Source organism: Jaculus jaculus, chromosome 23, assembly GCF_020740685.1.
Source record: "Jaculus jaculus isolate mJacJac1 chromosome 23, mJacJac1.mat.Y.cur, whole genome shotgun sequence".
Taxonomy (NCBI): domain Eukaryota; kingdom Metazoa; phylum Chordata; class Mammalia; order Rodentia; family Dipodidae; genus Jaculus; species Jaculus jaculus.
Genome location: NC_059124.1, coordinates 2,454,845 through 2,476,826, shown reverse-complemented (window position 1 = coordinate 2,476,826; position 21,982 = coordinate 2,454,845). Strand labels below are relative to the sequence as shown.

General features: G+C 47.1%; 1 protein-coding gene across 2 annotated transcripts; it reads left to right on the top strand.

The window, feature by feature from the left end:
• The first annotated feature begins 5,850 nt into the window (after positions 1–5,850).
• On the top strand, positions 5,851–21,606 carry Bcl2l14 (BCL2 like 14). 2 transcript variants are annotated; one of them, XM_045139774.1, is made up of 6 exons: positions 5,851–6,286; positions 13,130–13,269; positions 13,300–13,327; positions 15,641–15,714; positions 18,263–18,529; positions 21,568–21,606. In XM_045139774.1, the coding sequence occupies exons 1-6, from the start codon at positions 5,851–5,853 to the stop codon at positions 21,604–21,606; spliced, it is 984 nt and encodes a 327-aa protein (XP_044995709.1). The 2 variants fall into 2 exon arrangements, with proteins under 2 accessions (XP_044995709.1, XP_004672387.1); XM_004672330.2 differs by having other exon boundaries at positions 13,130–13,315.
• The last annotated feature ends 376 nt before the right edge of the window (positions 21,607–21,982 follow it).

The following is a 21,982-nucleotide window of genomic DNA, read 5'->3' as shown; positions in this document are numbered from 1 at the left end:
CTCTCCTCGTTTTCACTGCCCTGGAATGACCCTGACCACTTGTCCAGGGATCATTTCCCTGAGGTGGCCCAATGCCTCAGGCAAGGTGGGCCACCCTGCAACCAGAGAATTCCAATGCCCCATTCCTCCACCCCAGAAGTCTCCCCTAGTCTGAAAGGTATGCACCTGCTCACCTGCCTGGTCAAAGTCCTTCTCTGGCTTTTCCCAAACAAAGCCTGTCTCAGCTGTTGAGCTGAAGCCTTTTCCTTGTTCTTTTCTATTCAGCATGGAAGCCCAGCCCATGGCACGATTCCACCCACATTCCAGGTGTGTCGGCCCTCCTCAGTAAAACCTCCCAGACATGCATCTAAGAATGTATTTTCTTTCTTTTTTAAAAAATATTTTATTTTTTATTTATTTTTTAGACAGAAAGAGAGATACAGAAATAGACAGGTAGAGAGAGTGAAGAGAGAAAACGGGTGTGCCAGGGCCTCCAGCCACTGCAATCAAACTCCAGATGCGTGCACTCCCCCCAACTTAGGCATCTGGCTTACATGAGTCCTGGGGAATTGAACTTGGGTCCTTTGGCTTTGCAGGCAAGTGTCTTAACCACTAAGCAATCTTTCCAGCCCTGTATTTTCTTTTATTTTGAGAGAGAAAGAAGAAGGAGAGAGAGAGGGAAAAAAAAAAAAAATGAGCACACCAGGGTCTCCAACCACTGTAAACAAACTCCAGATGCATGCACCACCTTTTTCACCTTTTTCATCTGGTTTATGTGTGTCCTGGGGAATCAAACCTGGGTCCTTAGGCTTCCCAGGCAAGTGCCTTAACTGCTAAGCTATCTCTCCAGCCCATAATATCTTACAGTATATAAATTTCTGTCATATTTGCATAAACATAACATATACTTGCAGATACATTTTTTTGAAAGGGAAATGAGTTGACACAGGACTCATATAAACCAAGCTGGACTTGAACAGAGCCATGTAGCTAAAAAGGACCCAAACTCCTTGATCTTCCTGCCTCTCCCTCTCAAGTACTAGGATTACATTTGGGACAAGATGTATAATTTGTATTTTGTTTCTCATTCTGTGTATGGAATGTGGCGGGTGTATATGTGTGTGGTGTGGTATGTATGGTGTAGACACATGCATGTGCTCTCGCCTGCTGTGCCTGGAGCAGAACAGTTATCCGGCTACATCACTCTCTTCTGCCCATTCTCCTCCTCCTCCTTCTTTTTTGAATCCATATTCAGAATATTGTAAATCTGAATTTTTCATGTAATCTGTAGTTGACACGCATTCTTTTTTAAATATTTATTTATTTCATTGTAAGCATAGAAAGACAGAGAGGAGCGAGATGGAGAGAATGGGCATGCCAGGGCCTCCAGCTGCTGCAAAGTAGCTCCAGGCACATGCATCTGGCTTTCCGTGGGCACCAGGGAATCAACCTCAGGTCGCTGGGCTTTGAAAGCCAGCATCTTAACTGCTAAGCCATCTCTTCAGCCCATCTGCCCATTCTGGTTTGAGCTGGACTCTTGCCGATCCTGGAACTTGCTGCTTTTCACAATCCTGGGCTCTTCCCTAGTCTCTGCTCACCTTGGCAGGGCTGGGGTTACAGCGAGTGTGGCCACACCCAGCTTACGTGGGTTCCAGAGATCCGAACTTTGGCAATTTCAGGCCCTCCTGCTTGTACAGGATGCATACTTAACCGCCACCCGGGAAACATACTTTTTAGCAACAGTGTTACCACTTTTTTTTCCTTTTTTTCTTTTTCTTTTTTTTCGGGGGGGGTGGGGGGGCTCAAGGTAGGGTTTCACCCTAGTCCAGGCTGACCTGGAATTCACTATGTAATCTCAGGGTGGCCTCGAACTCACGGCGATCCTCTTACCTCTGCCTCCTGAGAGTTGGGATTAAAGGCGTGCGCCACCACTCCTGACTTCTGACCTGGGTTCTTTTGCTGTATATTACGAGATCATTTAGCTGCTGGGTGAAGCCTGGGCTGGGAGGAGAGCAAGAGGGAAAGAGAAGAACTTTTACGTCCTGAACAGGGCAGTTCGGCTGGGTGGTGGGTGGAGGGTGGAAGGGGAGGCAGAGGATGTGTGGCAGTGATGGGAAAGACAGAGCAGGAGGACGTGGTGACCTGTGAGGGAAAGACAACTGGTGGGTGGGCTTGGTGTGGAGGGGCAGGGATGGAAATGCAGAAAGACACGTGTCCTTGGAGAGGTTGAAGTGACCCCTGACCAAAGTCCGAGGTCACATACACGCTGGGAGCAGCTGAGGACAGAGAGAATAGCAAAGCCCCGGAACACGAGGAAAGGGGGTAGGAGCCTGGTTAAAAATCACTTTCAGGCTGAAGCAATCACTTACCAGCTTGGGCGCTTGCCTGCAAACCTAAGGACCCAGGTTCAATTCCCCAGTATCCACGTAAACCAGATGCACATGGTGGCACATGTGTCTGGAGTTCATTTGCAGTGGCTAGAGGCCCTGACTTACCCATTCACACACACAGTCTCTCTCTCTCTCTAATAAATAAATAAAATACATTTTTAAAAAACACTTTCAGCCTGTGTGGTGCCACACACCATTAATCCCAGCACTTGGGAGGCAGAGGTAGGAGAATTGCTGGTGAGTTTGAAGCCACCCTGAGTCTACATAGTGAATTCCAGGTCAGCCTGGGCTAGACCAAGGCCCTACCTCACAAAAAGAAAAGAACACTTCATGCTGTATTCCTCAAGTGGTCACTCACACTCAGTTATGAGGTAGGCGATGGGCTTGGTAGTGGTTGTGATGCAGGATTTGGGGGTTCAGGAGTCCTCCAGAGTTAATGAACCCCAATTTTTGGGTTCTGTCCTACCTTTAATAAAGAACAAATAAAAATAATCCACGCATGGTGGCACACGCCTTTAATCCCAGCATTTGGGAGGCAGAGGTAGGAGGATCACTGTGAGTTCAAGGCTACCCTGAGACTAATTCCAGGTCAGTCTGGGCTAGAGTGAGACACTACCTCAGAAAACAAAACAAAAAAAATTAATAAAAACAGACTCAATAAGAATAAATTATGAATTGTTAAGTTTCTTTAGGGGGAGCTCACCAAGTATGGGGCTTTCTTTCTTTTTTTTGTTTGTTTATTTATTTATTTATTTGAGAGCAACTGACAAAGAGGCAGAGAGAGGCCTCCAGCCATTGCAAATGAACTCCAGATGCATGCACCAGCTTGTGCATCTGGCTAACATGGGTACTGGGGAATCAAGCCTTGAACTGGGGTCCTTAGACTTCCCAGGCAAGTGCTTAACCACTAACTCATCTCTAAAGCCCCTTCTTTCTTATTTATTTATTTATTTACAAGCAGAGAGAGAGACCGAGACGGAGGAAATAGACAGAGTGAGAATGGGCATGTCAGGACCTCTAGCCACTGCAAGCGAACTCCAGACAGATGCGCCCCCTTATGCATCTGGCTTACTTGGGTACTGGAGAATTGAACCAGGGTCCTTTGGCTTTGCAGGCAAGCACCTTCACCACTAAACCATCTCTCCAGACCCAAATTATGGGGTTTAATTAAGGTAAAAATCACAAATTGTGGGATTTAGGAAACACACTGTCGTGTGGAAACACTATATAGTTTACAAGATTCATTTAAGAGGAACGAAGGTCTTCAGAAAAAGACTGGAGCAAAGCTACAAGCATGTGGAAAGTAGAACCAAAGAGCTCGTGTGGGGGGCTCAGGAGGACCCCTATGTATCCACCCTGAGTTTCCCCACGGAAGAAAGTTAAAAGAGAAAATGATGGCGACCCAAGGAAGCATAGTAGAGAGAAAATTATCAAAGCAGAGACCAGGAAATTCGGAAGGAAAAGGGGTAATGAAGAAAGTAACATCCATGGTTACCCCAAGTTTAGAGTAAGTATACAGGTAGCAAGGCTAGGTGAGAGCACCCACATGCTAGACAGGGAGTGTAAAGAGAGATGGCTTAGCGGTTAAGCGCTTGCCTGTGAAGCCTAAGGACCCCGGTTCGAGGCTCGGTTCCCCAGGTCCCACGTTAGCCAGATGCACAAGGCGGCGCACGCGTCTGGAGTTCGTTTGCAGAGGCTGGAAGCCCTGGCGCACCCATTCTCTCTCTCTCTCTCTGTCTTTCTCTCTGTGTCTGTTGCTCTCAAATAAAAATAAATAAATAATGAACAAAAAATATTAAAAAAAGAGAGAATACATGCACACCTGGCAGATTCAGAGACCCCAGGAAGATCTGACATGTAACTAAAGCGAGACGTTACCCCAAACCGTAAAGCAGAGACAAGCAGAAGAATTTCCCCAGACCAAGAAACAGTTTTATGTTCTCCCACCCCCACCCAACCTGACTCAGGTGTGTCCAAGCAGCACAGGTTAAGAGCCCGAGAGACCCCCCCCCGCCCCCCATACACACACATACTGAGGGTCCCACCCGGAGAGGGGGAGGCTGGAAGGCTACAGCCTTTACAGCATGCGATTCAGGTATGCAAGGGGAAGACCCAACTGGCTAGTAAATCTGGGGGATGGAACACAGGGTCCGCCCGCCCAGGTAGCACCCTACACTGTGGGCAACAGGGGGCACAAGTTCCATTCCTGCCAAGTACTCCATTCTTGAGGCAGGGCGAGGTGGCGTGTGGGTTGCACCACCCGGTTCTCTTTGAGCCTCAGTCCCTAACCGAAACTGCCTAAAGAAAGCTATATCTGGGCGGGAGGGACGGCTTAATGGTCGAGGCATTTGCATGCAAAGCCAAAAGAGCCTGGCTCAACTCTCCAGGACCCATGTTAGCCAGATACACAAGGGGGCGCATTTATCTAGAGTTCATTTGCAGTCGCTGGAGGCCCTGGAGTGTCCATTCTCTCTCTCCCTCTCTCTTTCTCTCTCTCTTTCTCCCTGCCTCTTTCTCCCTCTCAAATAAAGAGATAATATATATATTTTAAAGCTAGGTTTCTCCTATCCTCCTTGAGCTGTGCAAACATGTCTGTCTAGGGTAGCTTGTGTTGTGTTTGTGACTGTGCATTTGGGAAAGCTATTTTCACCCTTCCATCCTTACCTGACTTTCAGCATAACTTTTCCATCTCTGGTTACTCCTGGCTGCCTAGCAAAATAAAATAGGTGCCCAGTAAATGTGTGCTGAGGGGCTGGAAAGATGGCTAAGTGATTAAGGTACCCACCTACAATGCCAAAGGACCCACGTAAGCCAGTTGCACAAGGTGGCGCATACATCTGGAGTTCATTTGCAGTGGCTGGAGGCCCTGGTGTGCCCATATTTTCCCTCCCTCTCTCTGTCACTCAAATAAATAAATATAAACAAAATATTTTTAAAATGTGTGTTGAGTTTTCTCCCAGTCTCTCTTTTATTCTTTTTCCTTTGTTTTTTTTTTAATTTTTATTTATTTATTTGACAGAGAAAGAGGGGGAGAGAGAGAGAGAATGAATGGGCATGCCAGGGCCTCCAGGCACTGCAAATGAACTCCAGATGCATGTGCCCCCTTGTGCATCTGGCTAACGTGGGCCCTGGGGAATGGAACCTGGGTCCTTTTGCTTTGCAGGCAAATGCCTTAACCACTAAGCCATCCCTCCAGCCCTCTCTCTCTTCTTTTAATATTTTATTTTTATTTATTTGAGAGAGAATGAGGGAAGGGAAAGAGAGAGAAAGAGTGGGCACGCTAGGGCATCCAGCCACTGCAAACAAACTCCAGATGCATGCGCCACCTTCTGCATCTGGCTTATGTGGGTCCTGGGGAATCGAACCTGGTTCCTTTGGCTTTACAGGCAAGTGCTTCAACTACTAAGCCATCTCTTCAGCCCTCCCAGTCTCTCTTAACCTACACAGACACACATGGGTCCTTTCTTGTTCCAGGACCAACATGTGCAGCACCAGTGTGTGTGACCTGGAAGACATCCCCCTGGAGGACGATGACCCGAACAGCATAGAATTCAAAATCCTGGCCTTCTATGCCAGACACCATGTCTTCAAGGGTGGGACCGCCCTCCTCTCACCCAAGCCGAAGAGAGTCAGGAGCTTGTCCCAGAAAGCTCTGGGAACTTGGTCAGCGGAGTCTTGGACGCAGATACCTTGGCCCTGTAGAAATTCCCCCTCCTGTGAGAGGCGCATAGGCCTCGGCAAGAAGAAGTCTTCTTGGAGGACATTCTTTGGAGTAACGGAGAAGGAGGACGCCTTGCAGAGCTCATCCAGTGTGTTGCACTTGCAAGGTCCTGTAGCTGTGGAGCAGAAGAGTGGTTCCCACGGCCAGCAGCCGGCCAGGTCTCTTTCCAACGTGGACCAGTGCCTTGAGCGTGAAGGTAGGCCGCTCCCTTTGTGGGCTCATTGTTTTGTGTTTTTTTCTAGCATTTTATTTTTATTTATTTATTACAGTTAGAGTGTGTGTGTGTGAGAGAGAGAGAATGGGTGTGCCAGGGCTTCCAATCACTGCAAACGAACTCCAGATGCATGCACCACCATGTGCATCTGGCTTACGCGGGGCCTGGAGAATCGAACCTGGGTCCTTGGGCTTCGCAGGCCTGTGCCTTAAGCGCTAAGCCATCTCTCCAGGAGGCTCGCCGTTCTGTCACTTCCTGGATACTGAGAACAGGCCACACTTGTCATGCCCCACTAGTCTTCCATCACAAGCCCCCCCACTTTCTCCAACAGCACACAGAAAGCAGGTGGAAGAAAGGGTCACAGGTGTGGCACACTGGCTCCGTGTCTGTAAACTGGCCACCAAATGACTGGACCTCTGCACGAGGGAGCCAAGATAGGAACGCACCCCAGCCAGAGTTGAGGCTCCATCTCTTCCTAGGCCAGCGGACCTCTCGGGCCCCAGTGTCTGATGCACATGGGAAGGTTCCCAGCCACCCAGCCTTCTGCTAATGGTAGGGAAGATCAAACAGAAGAACGTTCTATGAGGGTGCGCACCCTATGATCCCATCCCTCAGGAGGTGGAGGCAGGAGAATCACAAGTCGGCTTACGTAGAAAGTTCAAGGCCAGGGGCTGGAGAGATGGCTTAGCATTTGCCTACAAAGCCAAAGGATCCCCGTTCAATTCTCCAGGACCCACATAAGCCAGATGCACAAGGGGGCACATGTGGAGGCCCAGGTATGCCCATTCTCTCTTTCTCTTGCCCTCTTTCTCTCAAATAAATAAAATATATTTAAAAAAAAAGAAAGTTCAAGGCCAGCCTGGGCTACATGAGATCCGTCTCAAAAAACTTAAAACAAGGGCTGGAGGGATGGCTTAGCGGTTAAGGCACTTGCCCGTGAACCTAAGAACTTGGTTCGATTCCCCAATATTCACATAAAGCCAGATGCACAAGGTGGTGTCTGGAATTCGTGTGCAGTGGCTAGAGGTCCTGGTGTGCCCATTCTCTCCCTCTCCCTCTCCCTCTCTCTCTCTGCCTCTCTCAATCTCTTTCTTCTTCCCTCAAATAAGTAATTTTATTTATTTATTATTATTATTTTTGGGGGGGGTTTCAAGGTAGGGTCTCACTCTAGCCCAGGCTGACCTGGAATTCTCTTGGTAGTCTCAAGGTGGCCTTGAACTCAGTGATCCTCCAACCTCTGCCTCTTGAGTGCTGGGATTAAAGGCATGTGCCACCACTGATAATAAGTATCATTATTTCAAATGATATTTTATCTTATATCAAATATCATCAGTGCCTGGCTGATAATAAAATGTTTTTTTAGTTTTTAAAATATATTTTATTTATTTGGATATCCAAGACCTCGCAGTGCCTAGCAATACCCACACAAGACCCTCATAATAGGAGAAAAAGATGATGACATAAAATTAAAAGAGAGACTAATGGAGAGAGGGAGGGGTATGACGGAGAGCAGAGTTGTGAAGGGGAAAGTGGGGGAAGGGAGGGGAGGGGAAGGGAGGAGAGGAAAATACCATGGTTTGTTGTCTATAAGTATAGAAGTTGTCAATAAAAAATATATACATGTTAAAAAATATTTTAGCCAGGCATGGTGGCGCACGCCTTTAATCCCAGCACTCGGGAGGCAGAGGTAGGATGATCGCTGTGAGTTTGAGGCCACCCTGAAACTACTTAGTGAATTTCAGTTCAGCCTGGACTAGAGTGAGACCCTACCTCAAAAAAGCCAAAAACAATATACATGTGTATATACATATGTGTGTGTGTGTGTGTGTGTGTGTAGGCAAAAATAATTTTTATTTGATACAGAGAAAGAGGCAGAGAGAGAGAGAAAGAGAATGGACACGCCAGGGCCTTCAGCCACTGTAAACGAACTCCAGATGCATGTGTCCCCTTGTGCATCTGGCTTATGTGGATCCTGGAGAATCGAACCGGGATCCTTTGGCTTTGCAGACAAATAAATGCCTTAACCACTAAGCCATCTCTCCAGCCCTAAAATATTTTTTAAAAAACTAAAACAAAAAGAGCAGAGAGTAGGAGTGAGAAGAAAGGAGGGAGGGAAGGAAGACCCTAACCCTAAAAAGAAGGAAAAAAAGGAAGGGAGGGAGGAGGAAAGGAGGGAGGAAGAGAAGGAAGGAAGGAAGGAAATGAGGGAAGGAGGGAGGAAGAAAGGAAGGGTCAAATAGATATACCCAAAAAAAATTCAGGCCTGGGTTGGTGGCTCCCATCTGTCACTGCCAGCGCTCAGGATGATTGCCAACTCCAGGAGAGCCTTGGCTACACAGCAAGTTAGAGGCCAACTTGAACTGCATAGTAAGACCCTGTCTTAAACAAAATCAAGCCTGGCACGGTGGCGCACGCCTTTAATCCCAGCACTCGGGAGGCAGAGGTAGGAGGATCGCCGTGAGTTCGAGGCCACCCTGAGACCACATAGTGAATTCCAGGTCAGCCTGGGCTAGAGTGAGACCCTACCTTGAAAAACAAATAAACAACAACAACAACAAAAAAAAAACTTTTCATAATATAAACCACCCTAAAAAAAAACCTGAGAAACAATTTCCCCTTAATTAGAACAAAATCAATAAGACATTATCATAAGTGGGCTTTGGCGTAGAGTCCTCTTCCATCCTCAGACATCAGCAGCAGCTCTCCCCACTCACCCCCAGCCTCAACCATCCCCAATGCCAGGCGCCCACATTTTTCAAAGAAAGCCCCTCTCCTGCTGGGTTTGATGGGCCTGAGTAACTTGTCAATAATGAGTCAACAGGTGGCAGTAATGTCCTAGTTTTCAAGTACTGTCACCAGCTGGAATTTTCTGAGAATCAGCCCACAAGAGGATAGCTTGGGAAGGTTCACTGCCGTGGAGAAAACACCCTCCAAGGTCGCAAGAGAGCCTGCAGCCTTTGGGGCAGGAGGAACCGGTATCTGGACGATGCCCAAAAACTGTTCCTCCAGGAAAGATCATGACATCAAAATAAAAGAGAAACTGATGTGGGGGGAGATACGATGGAGAATGGAGTTTCAAAAAGGAAAGTGGAGGGAGGGAGGGTATTACCATGGGGTATTTTTTATAATCATGGAAGTTGTTAATAAAAAAATTGAAAAAAAGGGGTGGTTGGAGGGCTAGGGAGTGGCTCAGCAGTTAAGGCATTTGCCTGCAAAGCCCAATAACCCAAGTTCAATTCCTCAGTGCCCACATAAATAATTTTTTAAATAAATAATGTAAAAATTTACAGGCTGGGGCAATGGCTTAATGGTTAAGGCATTTGCCTCTGAAACCTAAGGACCCCAGTTTGATTCTCAAGACCCACATAAGCCAGATGCACAAGGTGGCACATACATCTGGAGTGCATTTGCAGTGGCGAGAGGCCCTGGTGTGCCCATTCTCTCTTTCTCTGTATCTACCTCTTTGTCTCAAATAAATAAATAAAAATATCTGGGGGAAAAAACCCTGTCCCTCCAATCGTATGAGGCAGAGAGGGTTCTGGAAGTGCGTGGCTTAAGGAGACATAGCCTGGATGGCCCAGAGGTCCTGTGGGCTGTGTTGAATCCTCTCAGCAGAGCGAGGTGTGCGCCCTGGGAACCCAGTGTGGCCGAGGGAGCAGCCCTGACTCTAGAGTGAAGGAGGCGTCCCCAGGGCCCTCTCTTCCTTCCCAACCCTACCCACCAGAGGCAGCAGGTGCCTCCTGTGAGCATACCTCCTGTCTTTCCAGCACCCCCTCCCCGCACCCCGTGTCTGACTCCAGTTGTGTACAACTCTGGGGGACAGGAGGCCCCTGCAGACCTTTCTTCCCCCTTTCCTGGGATCAATGACATTTTACTGAAATATCTATCGCTTTGACCTTTTTGTTGCTGTTGTTGTTTGTTTGCTTGAAATTTCTTGAGATAATCTGTCCCCCACTTTTTTAGGGGAGATAAGTGAAGAAAGAGAATTTTTTACAGATTATAACTGGCAGTTAAAGGCACCTGCTTGTAAAACCTGACAGCCCAGGTTCAATTCCCTAATACTCATGTAAAGCCAGATACACAAAGTGGTGTGTGCATTTGGAGTTTGTTTGCAGTGGCAAAGGGCGCTGGCATGCCCATTCGCCCTCCCTCTCCCTCCCTCCCTCCCTCTCTCTCTCTCTCTCTCTCTCTCTCTCTCTCTCTCTGGCTGTCTGCTTACAAATAAATAAATAAAAATATTTTTTAAAAATAAAAGAGTGCTGGAGAAATGGCTTAGTGGTTAAGGTGCTTGCCCACAAAGTGTAAGGACCCAGGTTCGATTCCTTTGTACTCACATAAGCCCGATGCACAAGGTGGCGCGTGCGTCTGGAGTGGCTAGAGGCCCTGGTGCACCCGTTTGCTCTATCTACCACTTTCTCTCTCTCCATATATATATAATTTTATATATATAATTAATTAATTATATATATGAAATTTTTCTTAATCTGAGCAAGCAAGAGTGAGAGACTTGCACGCCAGGGCCTCCAGCCACTGCAGTCGGACTCCAGATGTGTGCGCCCCCTCGTGTGCATGTGTGACTTTGCACACTTGCATCACTCGTGCATCTGACTTGTGTGGGATCTGGAGAATCAAACATGAGTCCTTAAGCTTTGCAGGCAAGCGCCTTAACCTCTAAGCCATTGCACCAGCCCCCTGTTTGTTTATTTATTTCATTTATTTGTGTGTGTGTCTGTGAGAGAGAGAGAGAGAGAAGAGGCAAATAGGGAATGAGTGCCAAACTGCAAACAAATTCCAGACTCACGCACCTCCTGTGCATCTGGTTTATGTGGGCACTAGGGAATCAAACCTAGGTCCTTAGGTTTCACAGGCAAGTGCCTCAACCACTAAGCCATCTCTCCAGCCCCTATTTGTTGGTTTTTGAAACAAGGTCTTGCTCTGTAGGCTGGGCTGACCCCAAACCCTTATTACACTCCATTTCTTTAAGACTTGGTGAGTGTTATTCTTTGAGCATACACAACTGCTTCGATAAGCTTCCAAAGGTGAGATTAGTGAAAAGCCAATGCCAAGTTCACTGCCCAAGAACTTAACCATAGACCTGCCCACCCCACCCCACCCTGTGCCCAGCCACGCCCAAAGTTGACTTGTTTCTGACAGGGCATTAAGGGAGCCCATGCCATATACATCATCCTGTCCAGAAATGCTTTATTCTATACTCCTATGTACAAATACACAACACAGCACTGCCTAGATTATAAATTCATGAAGGTGAACTATACTCTTTGTTGGGCTTAAAAAATATTCAGCCAAGATTTACATTTTTATTTATTTTATTTTATATTTTATTTTACTTTTTCCAAGGTAGGGCCTCACTCTAGCTCAGGCCGACCTGGATCTCACTCTATAGTTCCAGGCTGGCCTCAAACTCATAGCAGTTCTCCTACCTCCACCTCCCAAGTGCCTGGATTAAAGGTGTGCACCACCATGCCTGGCAGGAATGGGCGGGCCAGGGGCTTTTGCCACTGCCAACGAGCTGGCACAAGCACCACTTTGTATATCTCGCTTTCCGTGGGTGCTGAGGAATCGAACCTAGGTTGTCAGGCTTTGCAGGCAAGCGCCTTAACTGCTGAGCCATCTCTCCAGCTCTTTTTATTAATTTATTTTTTTTCGAGGTAGGATCTCACTCTAGCTCAGGCTGACCTGGAATTTACTATGTAGTCTTAGGGTGGCCTCGAACTCATGGCAATCCTCCTACCTCTGCCTCCTGAGTGCTGGGATTAAAGACATGCGCCACCACACCTGGCTCTCTTTTTAATTTTTTTTTAAACTTTACTTATTTGAAAACAGAGAGAAGAGAAGCAGAGAGTGAATGGTCATGCCAGAGCCTCTGGCCACTGCAAACTCCAGGTGCATGCACCACTTTGTGCATCTGGCTTTACCTATATACTGGAGAATTGAATCAGGGTTGTTGGGCTTTGCAGGCAAGCACCTTAACTGCTGAGCCATCTCTCCAGCCCTGGTGTTTCTTGTTTTTTTGTTTTGTTTTGTTTTTTGTTTTTCAAGGTAAGGTCTCATTCTGGCTCAGGCTGAGTAGGAATTAACTCTGTAATCTCAAGGTGGCCTCGAACTCATGGCTATCCTCCAACCTCTGCCTCCCGCGTGCTGGGATTAAAGGCATGTGCCACCACGCCTGGCATTTTTGGTTTGTTTGTTTGTTTTCCAAGACAGGGTTGACCTTGAACTCATGGCCCTCCTGAATGCCAAGAATACAGGCATGTTCCACCATGCCCTGCTATCCCCACACATCCTTGTTTATCTGGAAGCATTAATTGAATACTTTTCATTAGCCGTGGAGAGTAAAGATACATGAAGATACATGACTGGATACCCTCTAATGCACATAGGGGCTCAACTCTCCAAGGTATGAAGGATGTCCTAAAAGTAAATAATAAAAAGAACAAAAACAAAAGCATGTTATGAGCAACCCGTTCCTAAAGCAAAGAGCTAAGTCCTTCCTTCCAAACAAGTTTTATGTTTCTCGTTTGGCAAAGGGGGAAAGGGGACGTCATTTCATAAGGCATCATCGTGAGGACATGGATGGGTCACTGTCTCTCGGTGACAGTCATTCCTTTGTGAACTCCTCCCTCATTCGAGTCCCTGCCAGGCAAATGCCGACCCTGCCTGAAGATTGCCTTCCTCACACAGAGACTCCCCAACATAGTCTCTCATTCTGAGCCAGTCTCCTCACTCCAGACCAGGCCATCAGAGAGCCATGCCCAGTTCTGGGAAGGGACCCCTCATCACTGTTTGTTTGTTTTCTTTTTGCAGCTGTGGACCCCAAAGTTGCTTCCATTGCCAATCGAGTAGCTGAAATTGTTTGCTCGTGGCCACCCCCAGAAGACACCCAATGGGAAAGCTTCAAGTTCAAAGAAAGTACGGCGCCAGAGAGTCAGTTCCTCCAGCATGAGGTGTTCCTGCTTACGGCTGCAGGTTCGAAGAAAGCTCAGCCTTCCTGTGAGTCAGTGGGTTGGGTATGTGCCGGGCACAAATGTGTGCATATCTAGGTCTTTGTTCAGCTCTAGGCTGGGCGGCTTGAGAGTCGCTGCCCACTTGACAGCAACTCAATGGAAGCCTCGAACTCTAGCCTGAGGCATCAGCCCAAGGCATAGTGATGGCACGAACAGGTTGAACCAAAGCGCTAGGCTCATTGCTAAGTCAGAAGAAAAGTGTAAGAGAGAAAGCGAGGAATACTAAATCTGAGCGTGTAGTGCTGGCCCTGGGTAGAGGTGGAGTATCAAACCTAGGATGTCAAATACTGCTTTGGAATCCTGTGAGAAATCGTAGGCTGTCTGACTATCAGACATCACTATGCTTGTTTTGTTTGTTTTGTTTTTCAAGTTAGGGTCTCACTCTGGCCCAGGCTGACCTAGAATTCACTATGGAGTCTCAGGGTGGCCTCGAACTCACAGCGATCCTCCTACCTCTGCCTCCCCAGCGCTGGGATTGAAGGCGTGCGCCACCACGTTCGGCTAGACACCACTGTACTTCTTGTTGTGGTGACAAAAATATATAACGGAAACAACTTAAGAAAGGAAAGTTTTATGGGCTGGAGGGATGGCTTAGCAGTTAAGGTGGTTGTCTTAAGCCTTAAGCCTTAAGCTAAGCCAAAGAACCCAGGTTCAATTCTCTAGGACCTGTGTGAGCCAAATGCACAAGGTGGTGCATGCATCTGGAGTTTGTTTGCAGTGGCTGAAGGCCCCAGTGTGCCAATTCTCACACGCTATCTGCCTCTCTCTCTCTCAAATAAATAAATATATATTTTTTAAGAAAGAGAGGGTTTTTTTTTCAAAAAGTTGATTATTATATATGCATTTGAGAGATAGCAAGAGAGATAATGGGTGCACCACGGCCTCCAGCTACTGCAAACACTCTAGACGCATACATTACCTCCTTTCTCCAAGGACGTTCTTTTTTGTTTTGTTTTTTTCAAGGTAGGGTCTCGCTCTAGCCCAGGCTGACCTGGAATTCGCTACATAGTCTCAGGCTGAACTCACCACGATCCTCCTGCCTCTGCCTCCCGAGCGCCTGGATTAGAGGCGTGCGCCACCAGTGACATTCCAGTGGGGTGTGGGAAACACTGGTGGCTCCCAGGTCTGCAGCACTCTGAAGGACAAAGGTGGCAGTGTCCCCGAATCCCTGAGGCAGGGACACTGCTTTGTCCACTGTCTGCTGTACTCAGGGAGGCGGGGGCAAGGTGGCCGGATTGCCACAGTGGATTTGACTGGGATTTCTGAGCCTGCTTAAAAAAAAGGCTTTGTGGCTGTCTCAAGTGTGCCTGGGAGAAGGAGGAATGTGATAGCCTAAGCAGAGTTAAAGCCAAGAGGTTCCTCCCCTGTACGCTCCCGGGATCCAGATGGCTCCCACGGCAGCTTAGCTTTCCCAGACAGGCGGAAAGAGAGGCGACTGCCCAGGGCTGGGGAAGCTGCACCCCTTTTTTCACTCAAGTAATGTGAGAGCCCCACACTCTTGCTGAGCTCTTCCCATCACTCAACCTTCCCTTGGCCTCTTGTGCGCCTGTATCCAAGCATGTGGACCCCGGCACCTTAGAGATTCAACCCTAAGTCAGAAATACTGGACCCTCAGTAACCGGTCTCTGAATTCCGTTCTGTAACAATAACCTCTTTTTTTTTTTTCCAAGATAGGGTCTCATTCTAGCCCAGGCTGAGCTGGAATTCGCTAGTCTCAGAACTATGTAGTCTCAAACTCATGGCAAGCCTCATACCTCTGCCTCCTGAGTTCTGGGATTGCAATGGCCATTTTTGTCATTGTGTTTTCTTGTGCTAGAAAGTGTGAGACCAAAAAAAAAAAAAAAAAATCATAGCCTACCTCTTCTGTTCCCACAAACACACCAAACACCAACAAAACTGAATTTTTAATCCATCTGCCATTTAGTCTTGGGAATGGAAGAATTTGTTAATTTCACTCACTTGTACCTCACTTTGCGATAGAGGCATGGAATAGGAAGTATAAATTTTACTCATAAAATCAATCAAATTTTGAAATAATATAAAAAGGTAGGCTGGAGAGATAGCTTAGCAGTTAAGTGCTTGCCTGTGAAGCCTGGAATCAGGGTTGATTCCCCAGGACCCACATAAGCCAGACGCACAAGGTGGCACATGCATCTGGATTTCGTTTGCATAAATAACTTAAAAAAATAAGAAATAGAAAACTTACTTCTTCCTTAGTCCCTAACCAAGCTACAAGCATCGCCACTGGGAATATTGAAGATCATTTTAAGCCTCTCTTGCAAGAAATAACTGGAATTTCCCTCTCCCCCAGCAGACGAAGAAGACCAAATAATAGGCAAAATTGTTGAGTTGCTGAAACATTCCGGGGATCAATTGGGAAGAGAGGTATGAAGTGCCTTAAGCCCGTGTGATTTCGGCCTCTACCCACGCACTAGGGCATGAGAATGGGCTTGTGCCGCCAGGCTCTGGCCTCACCAGTTCTGGTTTCCACTGAGTCCTGAATTTTATTTCCCTTGGCGTCTCCATCTTCATGCTGGCAACCTCTCAAAACTGAATCACCCTGGAAAGCATGAAGTGAACCTTCTGGAGCCTCACTGGAATTTTTGGAAACTAGAAAAGTAACTGTGTTATTATTGCAAGGAGAGACATCAGAAAATTAAAATCCACTGAAAAGGATTATTCATCTCATTCCCCATGTAACTGATCCCCAGTGAAGTTTGCACGCTTGCAATTGCCCCATAGCCTGGATATCTGTGTTCCCTAGTTGCTCAAAGGCCCGGGTCCTCAATGAAACCTTCTCCTGTATAGTCACTGGGTTATGTCTGGTAATAGTCTCTCTGAGCATTTGGCCACAGAGCCAGCACAACTGAGAGAAGAAGTAGGCTTCCTGGCATTCAGAGTGGGTTGTACCATTTTATTTTATTTTTAAAATTTTTTAAATTTATTTTTATTTGAGACAGAGGAGAGAGAGAGAGAGAGCGAAAATGGGCCTCTAGCCACTGAAAACAGACTCCAGAAGCATGTGCCATCTTGTGCATCTGGCTTACATGAGACCTGGAGAATCAAACCTGGGTCCTTAGGCTTTGCAGGCAAATGCCTTAACTGCTAAGCCTTCTCTCCAGCCCCTTAGAATATTTTTCAATTAGTTATTCATTTATTTATTTGAGAGTGACAGACAGAGAGAGAAAGAGACAGATAGAGAATGGACACGCCAGGGCCTCCAGCCACTGCAAACAAACTCCAGATGCATGCGCCCCCTTGTGCATCTGGCTAACGTGGGTCCTGGGGAGTCGAGCCTCAAACCAGCATCTTTAGGCTTCACAGGCAAGTGCTTAACTGCTAAGCCATCTCTCCAACCCAGAATTTTTTTTAATTTTTATTAACATTTTCCATGATTATAAAAAAATATCCCATGGTAATTCCCTCCTTCCCCCCCCCAAGACACTTTCCCCTTTGAAATTCCATTCTCCATCATATTACCTCCCCATCTCAATCATTGTACTTACATATATACAATATCAACCTATTAAGTACCCTCCTCCCTTCCTTTCTTTTCCCTTTATGTCTCCTTTTTAACTTATTGGCCTCTGCTAGTATTTTCCTTTTCACGCAGAAGCCCAATCATCTGTAGCTAGGGAGAATATTTTTATTTAATTATTTATTTATTTGAGTGCGACAGACATAGAGAGAAAGACGGATAGAGGGAGAGAGAGAGAATGGACGCGCCAGGGCTTCCAGCCGCTGCAAACGAACTCCAGACGCGTGCGCCCCCTTGTGCATCTGGCTAACGTGGGACCTGGGGAACCGAGCCTCGAACCGGAGTCCTTAGGCTTCACAGGCAAGCGCTTAACTGCTAAGCCATCTCTCCAGCCCGAGAATATTTTTTTAAATGATGGTCGGGGCTGAGAAGATGGCTCAGGCGCTTTCCCTCAAAGTCTAACAACCTGGATTTGATTCCCCAGTACCCATGTAAAGCCAGATGTACAAAGTGGTCCATGCATCTGGCATCTGTTTGCAGTGGCTAGAGGCCCTGGTGCAGCCATTCATATTTTCTCTCTCCTCTCCGTCTCACTCCACTTACAAATAACACAGTGAAGGTCATTCCCAGATCCCCTTGTTCATGGCTAGTGCTGTGCTCTTGTCATCCTATTGGAGAATGACCAAACTAAACATGAATGATTGCTGATATCCCCAGAGTGCACAGTGAGTCAGGGTGAAAGGGTGGGGCAGAGGCAAACACCAAAAACTGAAGTCCTGCCCATTACTCCACCTCTCAAAAAAACATGCAGCCCCATTTTGCATAAGATCCTAGACCTGATGGAGAACATGCATCTTATTCAACTGAGTCTCTCCCCCTTATCCATGGTCTCTCCATCATCCATGGTCTCTCATCATCCATGGTCTCTCTCCACCATCCATGGTCTCTCCATCATCCGTGGTCTCTCCATCATCCGTGGTCTCTCCATCATCCATGGTCTCTCCATCACCCATGGTCTCGCCATCATCCATGGTCTCTACATCATCCATGGTCTCTCTCCATCCTCATGGTCTCTCTCCATCATCCATGGTCTCTCCATCATCCGTGGTCTCTCCATCATCCGTGGTCTCTCCATCACCCATGGTCTCTCTCCATCCTCATGGTCTCTCTCCATCATCCATGGTCTCTCTCATCCATTCTCTCTCCCCCTCATCCATGGTATCTGCCCATCCTGGGTGTTCAGGTAGTATTTAAGGGTTGTGTAAATTGTTCATGTGTAACCTTATTTTTCACAATTAAATGGATTCACAAGGCAGCTTTGTCTGCTTCTGAATAGGGCTGTGCCATGGTTGAGACTGGAACCCAGGGTCTTTCTGCTAAGTGCTTTTTGGATTAAAAAAAATGGCTCTGTCTGAGCTAAGCTGCTCTACTGAATGCCTCTCCTCTCATATACAGCTAAAGAAAGACAAGGCTTTGATGAGCTGCTTCCAGGATGGGCTGTCCTACTCGCTTTTCAAGACCATTACAGACCGGTTCTTAGGGGATGTGGATACCCGAGGAGAATCAGAAGTCAAAGTCCAGAGCTTCAAGGCAGCCCTTGCAATAGACGCCATAGCCAAGCTCACGGCGATAGATAACCACCCAATGAACAGGGTGCTGGGCTTTGGGACCAAGTACCTGAAAGAGCACTTCTCACCCTGGATCCAGCAGCATGGTGGCTGGGTAAGTGCACCCCACGTACAACTGCATCTTCTTGGGGCTGGAGCGATCACTCAGTGGTTGCTGCGCCAGGCTGGTTGACAAGTGCTTCAATCCCAATGCTGCAGAGACAGAGACAATCCTTGGGGTGTGGTAGCTAGCGCAATTGGTGAGTTTTGGGTTCAGTGAGATACCCTGGCTCATAAAAATAAGGTGGATAGATGGTAGAGGAACACATCCAGTATCAACCTCTGGTCTTCACAGTCTTGTGCACACACCTTTACACACACACTTTCATGCCATACATACATACACACATACCGGAGAAACCATATCTTTTCAACTGAGCACGCCTGCACGTCTGTAAATCCTGACACTTGGCAGGCTAAGGCAGTAGAATCAAGTGTTTGAAGCCAGCCTGGGCTACTCTAACTCAAGAAAACAAAAAGAGAAAAGAGGGCTGGAGAGATGGCTTAGTGGTTAAGGTGTTTGCCTGCAAAGCCTCAGGACCCAGGTTTGATTCCCCAGGACCCACATAAGCCAGATGCACAAGGTAGCACATGCATCATTCATTCTCTCTCTCTCTCTCTCTCTCTCTCTCTCTCTCTATATATATATATATATATATATATACATATATATATATATATATATATGCTTCTCTCTCTCAAGTAAATTAAAAAACGTTTTTAAGGGCTGGAGGGATGGCTTAGCAGTTAGGGTGTTTGTCTGCAAAGCCACAGGACCCAGGTTCAATTCCCCAGGATCCACGTAAGCCAGATGCACAGGGGCACATGTGTCTGGAGTTCATTTGCAGTGGCTGGAGTCCTGGTATGCCCATTCTCTCTCTCTCTCTCTCTCTCTCACTCTTTCTCTCTGTCAAATAAATAAATAAATATTTAAAAAATAAAAAATTAAGGTTTTTTTTTTTTTTGGTTTTTCGAGGTAGGGTCTCACTGTAGCCCAGGCTGACCTGGACTTCACTATGGAGTCTCAGGGTGGCCTCAAACTCACAGCAATTCTCCTACCTCTGCCTCCCTAGTGCTGGGATTAAAGGTGTGCACCACCACGCCCGGCAAAAATTAAGTTTTTTAAAAAAGAAAACAATTTTTTAAAAAGAAAAGAACCAAGATGACAAGAAGAGGCATATTCTCTAATGGCGGATCGGATGCACTGGGAAGATTTTTAATGGCGGGAACACATCTGAGAACCAGTTCTCATGGGCTTAGGACTCTCAAGCGGCATGAGCTATGTCTCAGTGGTGCGAATGTATTTTTAGTGCTCACTACCCATAAATATTTACTGAGCGCCCCAAGGGCATGTGGGGTATGTATGTGGGGACAGGGACGGGTTACATGACGCAGGAAATGAAGAGGTGGTGATATGAGATGTTTAGATGGCTGTAATTTCTGTCTTTACAAATTCTGTAGGCAACAGAATTCCCGTGGTGACACTGGACAAGGACAAGCAGACTCGCTTTCCCCCCCTTTGGAAACCAGTCAGGCTGATCTTCGTGCAGAGATTCAGGGCACACAACATTTGTCATGGCTGCTTTCACCCTGGCCATTTTGCCAGGGACATTTTGATAAAAACAAGCAGTTGACCTTTTGTCTCTTTTTAATGAGCTGACATCAATCAAAACAAACATCTTCCCTCTGCCTAAGCCTCAACCCATCTTCCATCTCCTTTCCCCACTTCCTGATCCCTCCCTCCCCTCATGTCCCCATGTTCAAAGTCCACATGAGGTCATCCTTGCCAAAATGCCACCCCAGGATTTTAACCTCCCAATTGCCTTAGGCTGCTCTTAGGAGGACAGGTGTTCACTCACATTATCCTTAGTCCTCATTCCCCAAAGCTGGTCTGGGGATCAGCAGAAGGTTGGATAGGTCTGGGCATGGCCACACTGACCCTGGCACCACCACACAGGCTGGCTTCCTGGGCATCAAAATAAAAAGTTCTCTCGCCTACTCATGTAGCTGAAATGCCATAAAACAATTGCTTTTTTTTTTTTTTTTTTTAACCAAGACCACAAGGAACAAAAGACAAAGTAGGAAAACTTGGATTTGATGTTGTGCTTCAAGGAACCATGATGAACAAAGAGAAAAGTAGAATGGGGGATGTGGTGTGCGGAGCAGGATGGGCGTGGCATGCACGAGGCCCTGGATTGGAGTTCCAGCAAGGGAGAGGGAACTGTTCCTCTAAATCACATATTTAATAAATGATCCAGAGCTAGGGATGGTGTAGTGGGTAAGAGTGCCTGCCATGCAAGCATGAGGTGTGAGGACCTGGTTCGATTCCCCAGCACCCATGTAAACAGCTGGGAGTGTCCATGCGTACCACAACCCCTGCCCTGTGGGAATGGAAACGGGGAATAGCTGGGGGCCTCTAGGCAGCCGGAACGACCAAACACGGCAGCTTCCCGTTCAGTAAGATACTTGTGTTGCAGTCACTGTGTCCTGCAGCCACAGCTGTCTGTTGCTCCTAGAAGGGAGGTTCTCAGGGCTGGAGAGATGGCTCAGCAGTTAAGGCGCTTACCTGCAAAGCCTAAGGACTCATAAGGACCCATGTTCAACTCTCCAAATCCCACAGAAGCCAGATGCACAAAGGTGAGGCAAGCACCAAGTTGCACATGCCAGCTAGGTGGCGCAAACATCTGGAGTTTGATTGCAGTGGCTGAGGTCCTGGTGTGTCATTTCTCTCTGGGTCTCTCATTTTTGTCTCTTTCTGTCTCTCTATTTTTCTCTCTCTAAAATAAGAAAAAAGAAGGGAGGTTTATAGCCTCCACAGTCACCTTTCAGAACAACTCTTTGGAATTTTAAATGCAGCCTCAAGAAAAGACCAGCCCGTTAGCTGGACACATAACCGAAGACGTTAGCTGATGTTTTCCTGGCGGGCACACCAATAATGTGGGGTCACCTTTCCAAACCCTTCCCCTAACCCCAGCAGGTTCTCTGAGCCTCAGGTCACACCTGGGCCAGGAGCAGAGCTCACAGGCACATGCTTTGCTTTCAACAGTGAATCAAACTTGGAATTTGAAGAATCTCCTTCCTTCTCCCCTCTAGGAAAAGATACTTGGGATATCACATGAAGAAGTAGACTGAAGTGTCCAAAGTCTTGCCAGCTGCAGCGGCCAATGGCCCACGGCTCTCAGCATCGACCGCAGGAGACAGTTAAAATGTGCAGAGCAGATCAAGAGCTACGGTTTTCAAACACCATTTTGCCTCAGGAGGGCCTCTCTCTGGTTCCTAGGACGCAGCAGTGTGGCTTCAGCAGTGGCACCCACATCCTCCGCCGAGTGTGCAAGGACGTCTGTGAGCATTAGTGAAAATGTAACTGTCAAGTTCGCGCAATGCAAACCATCCTTAAGCCTGTGAGCTGCATTAGTCTGCCGGCTTCATGGGGATGGAATTATAAATTGTGTGTGTGCTTACTTTTTAGTTTCTAGTGCTATTTATTTTTCAGACTACATTTGGACTA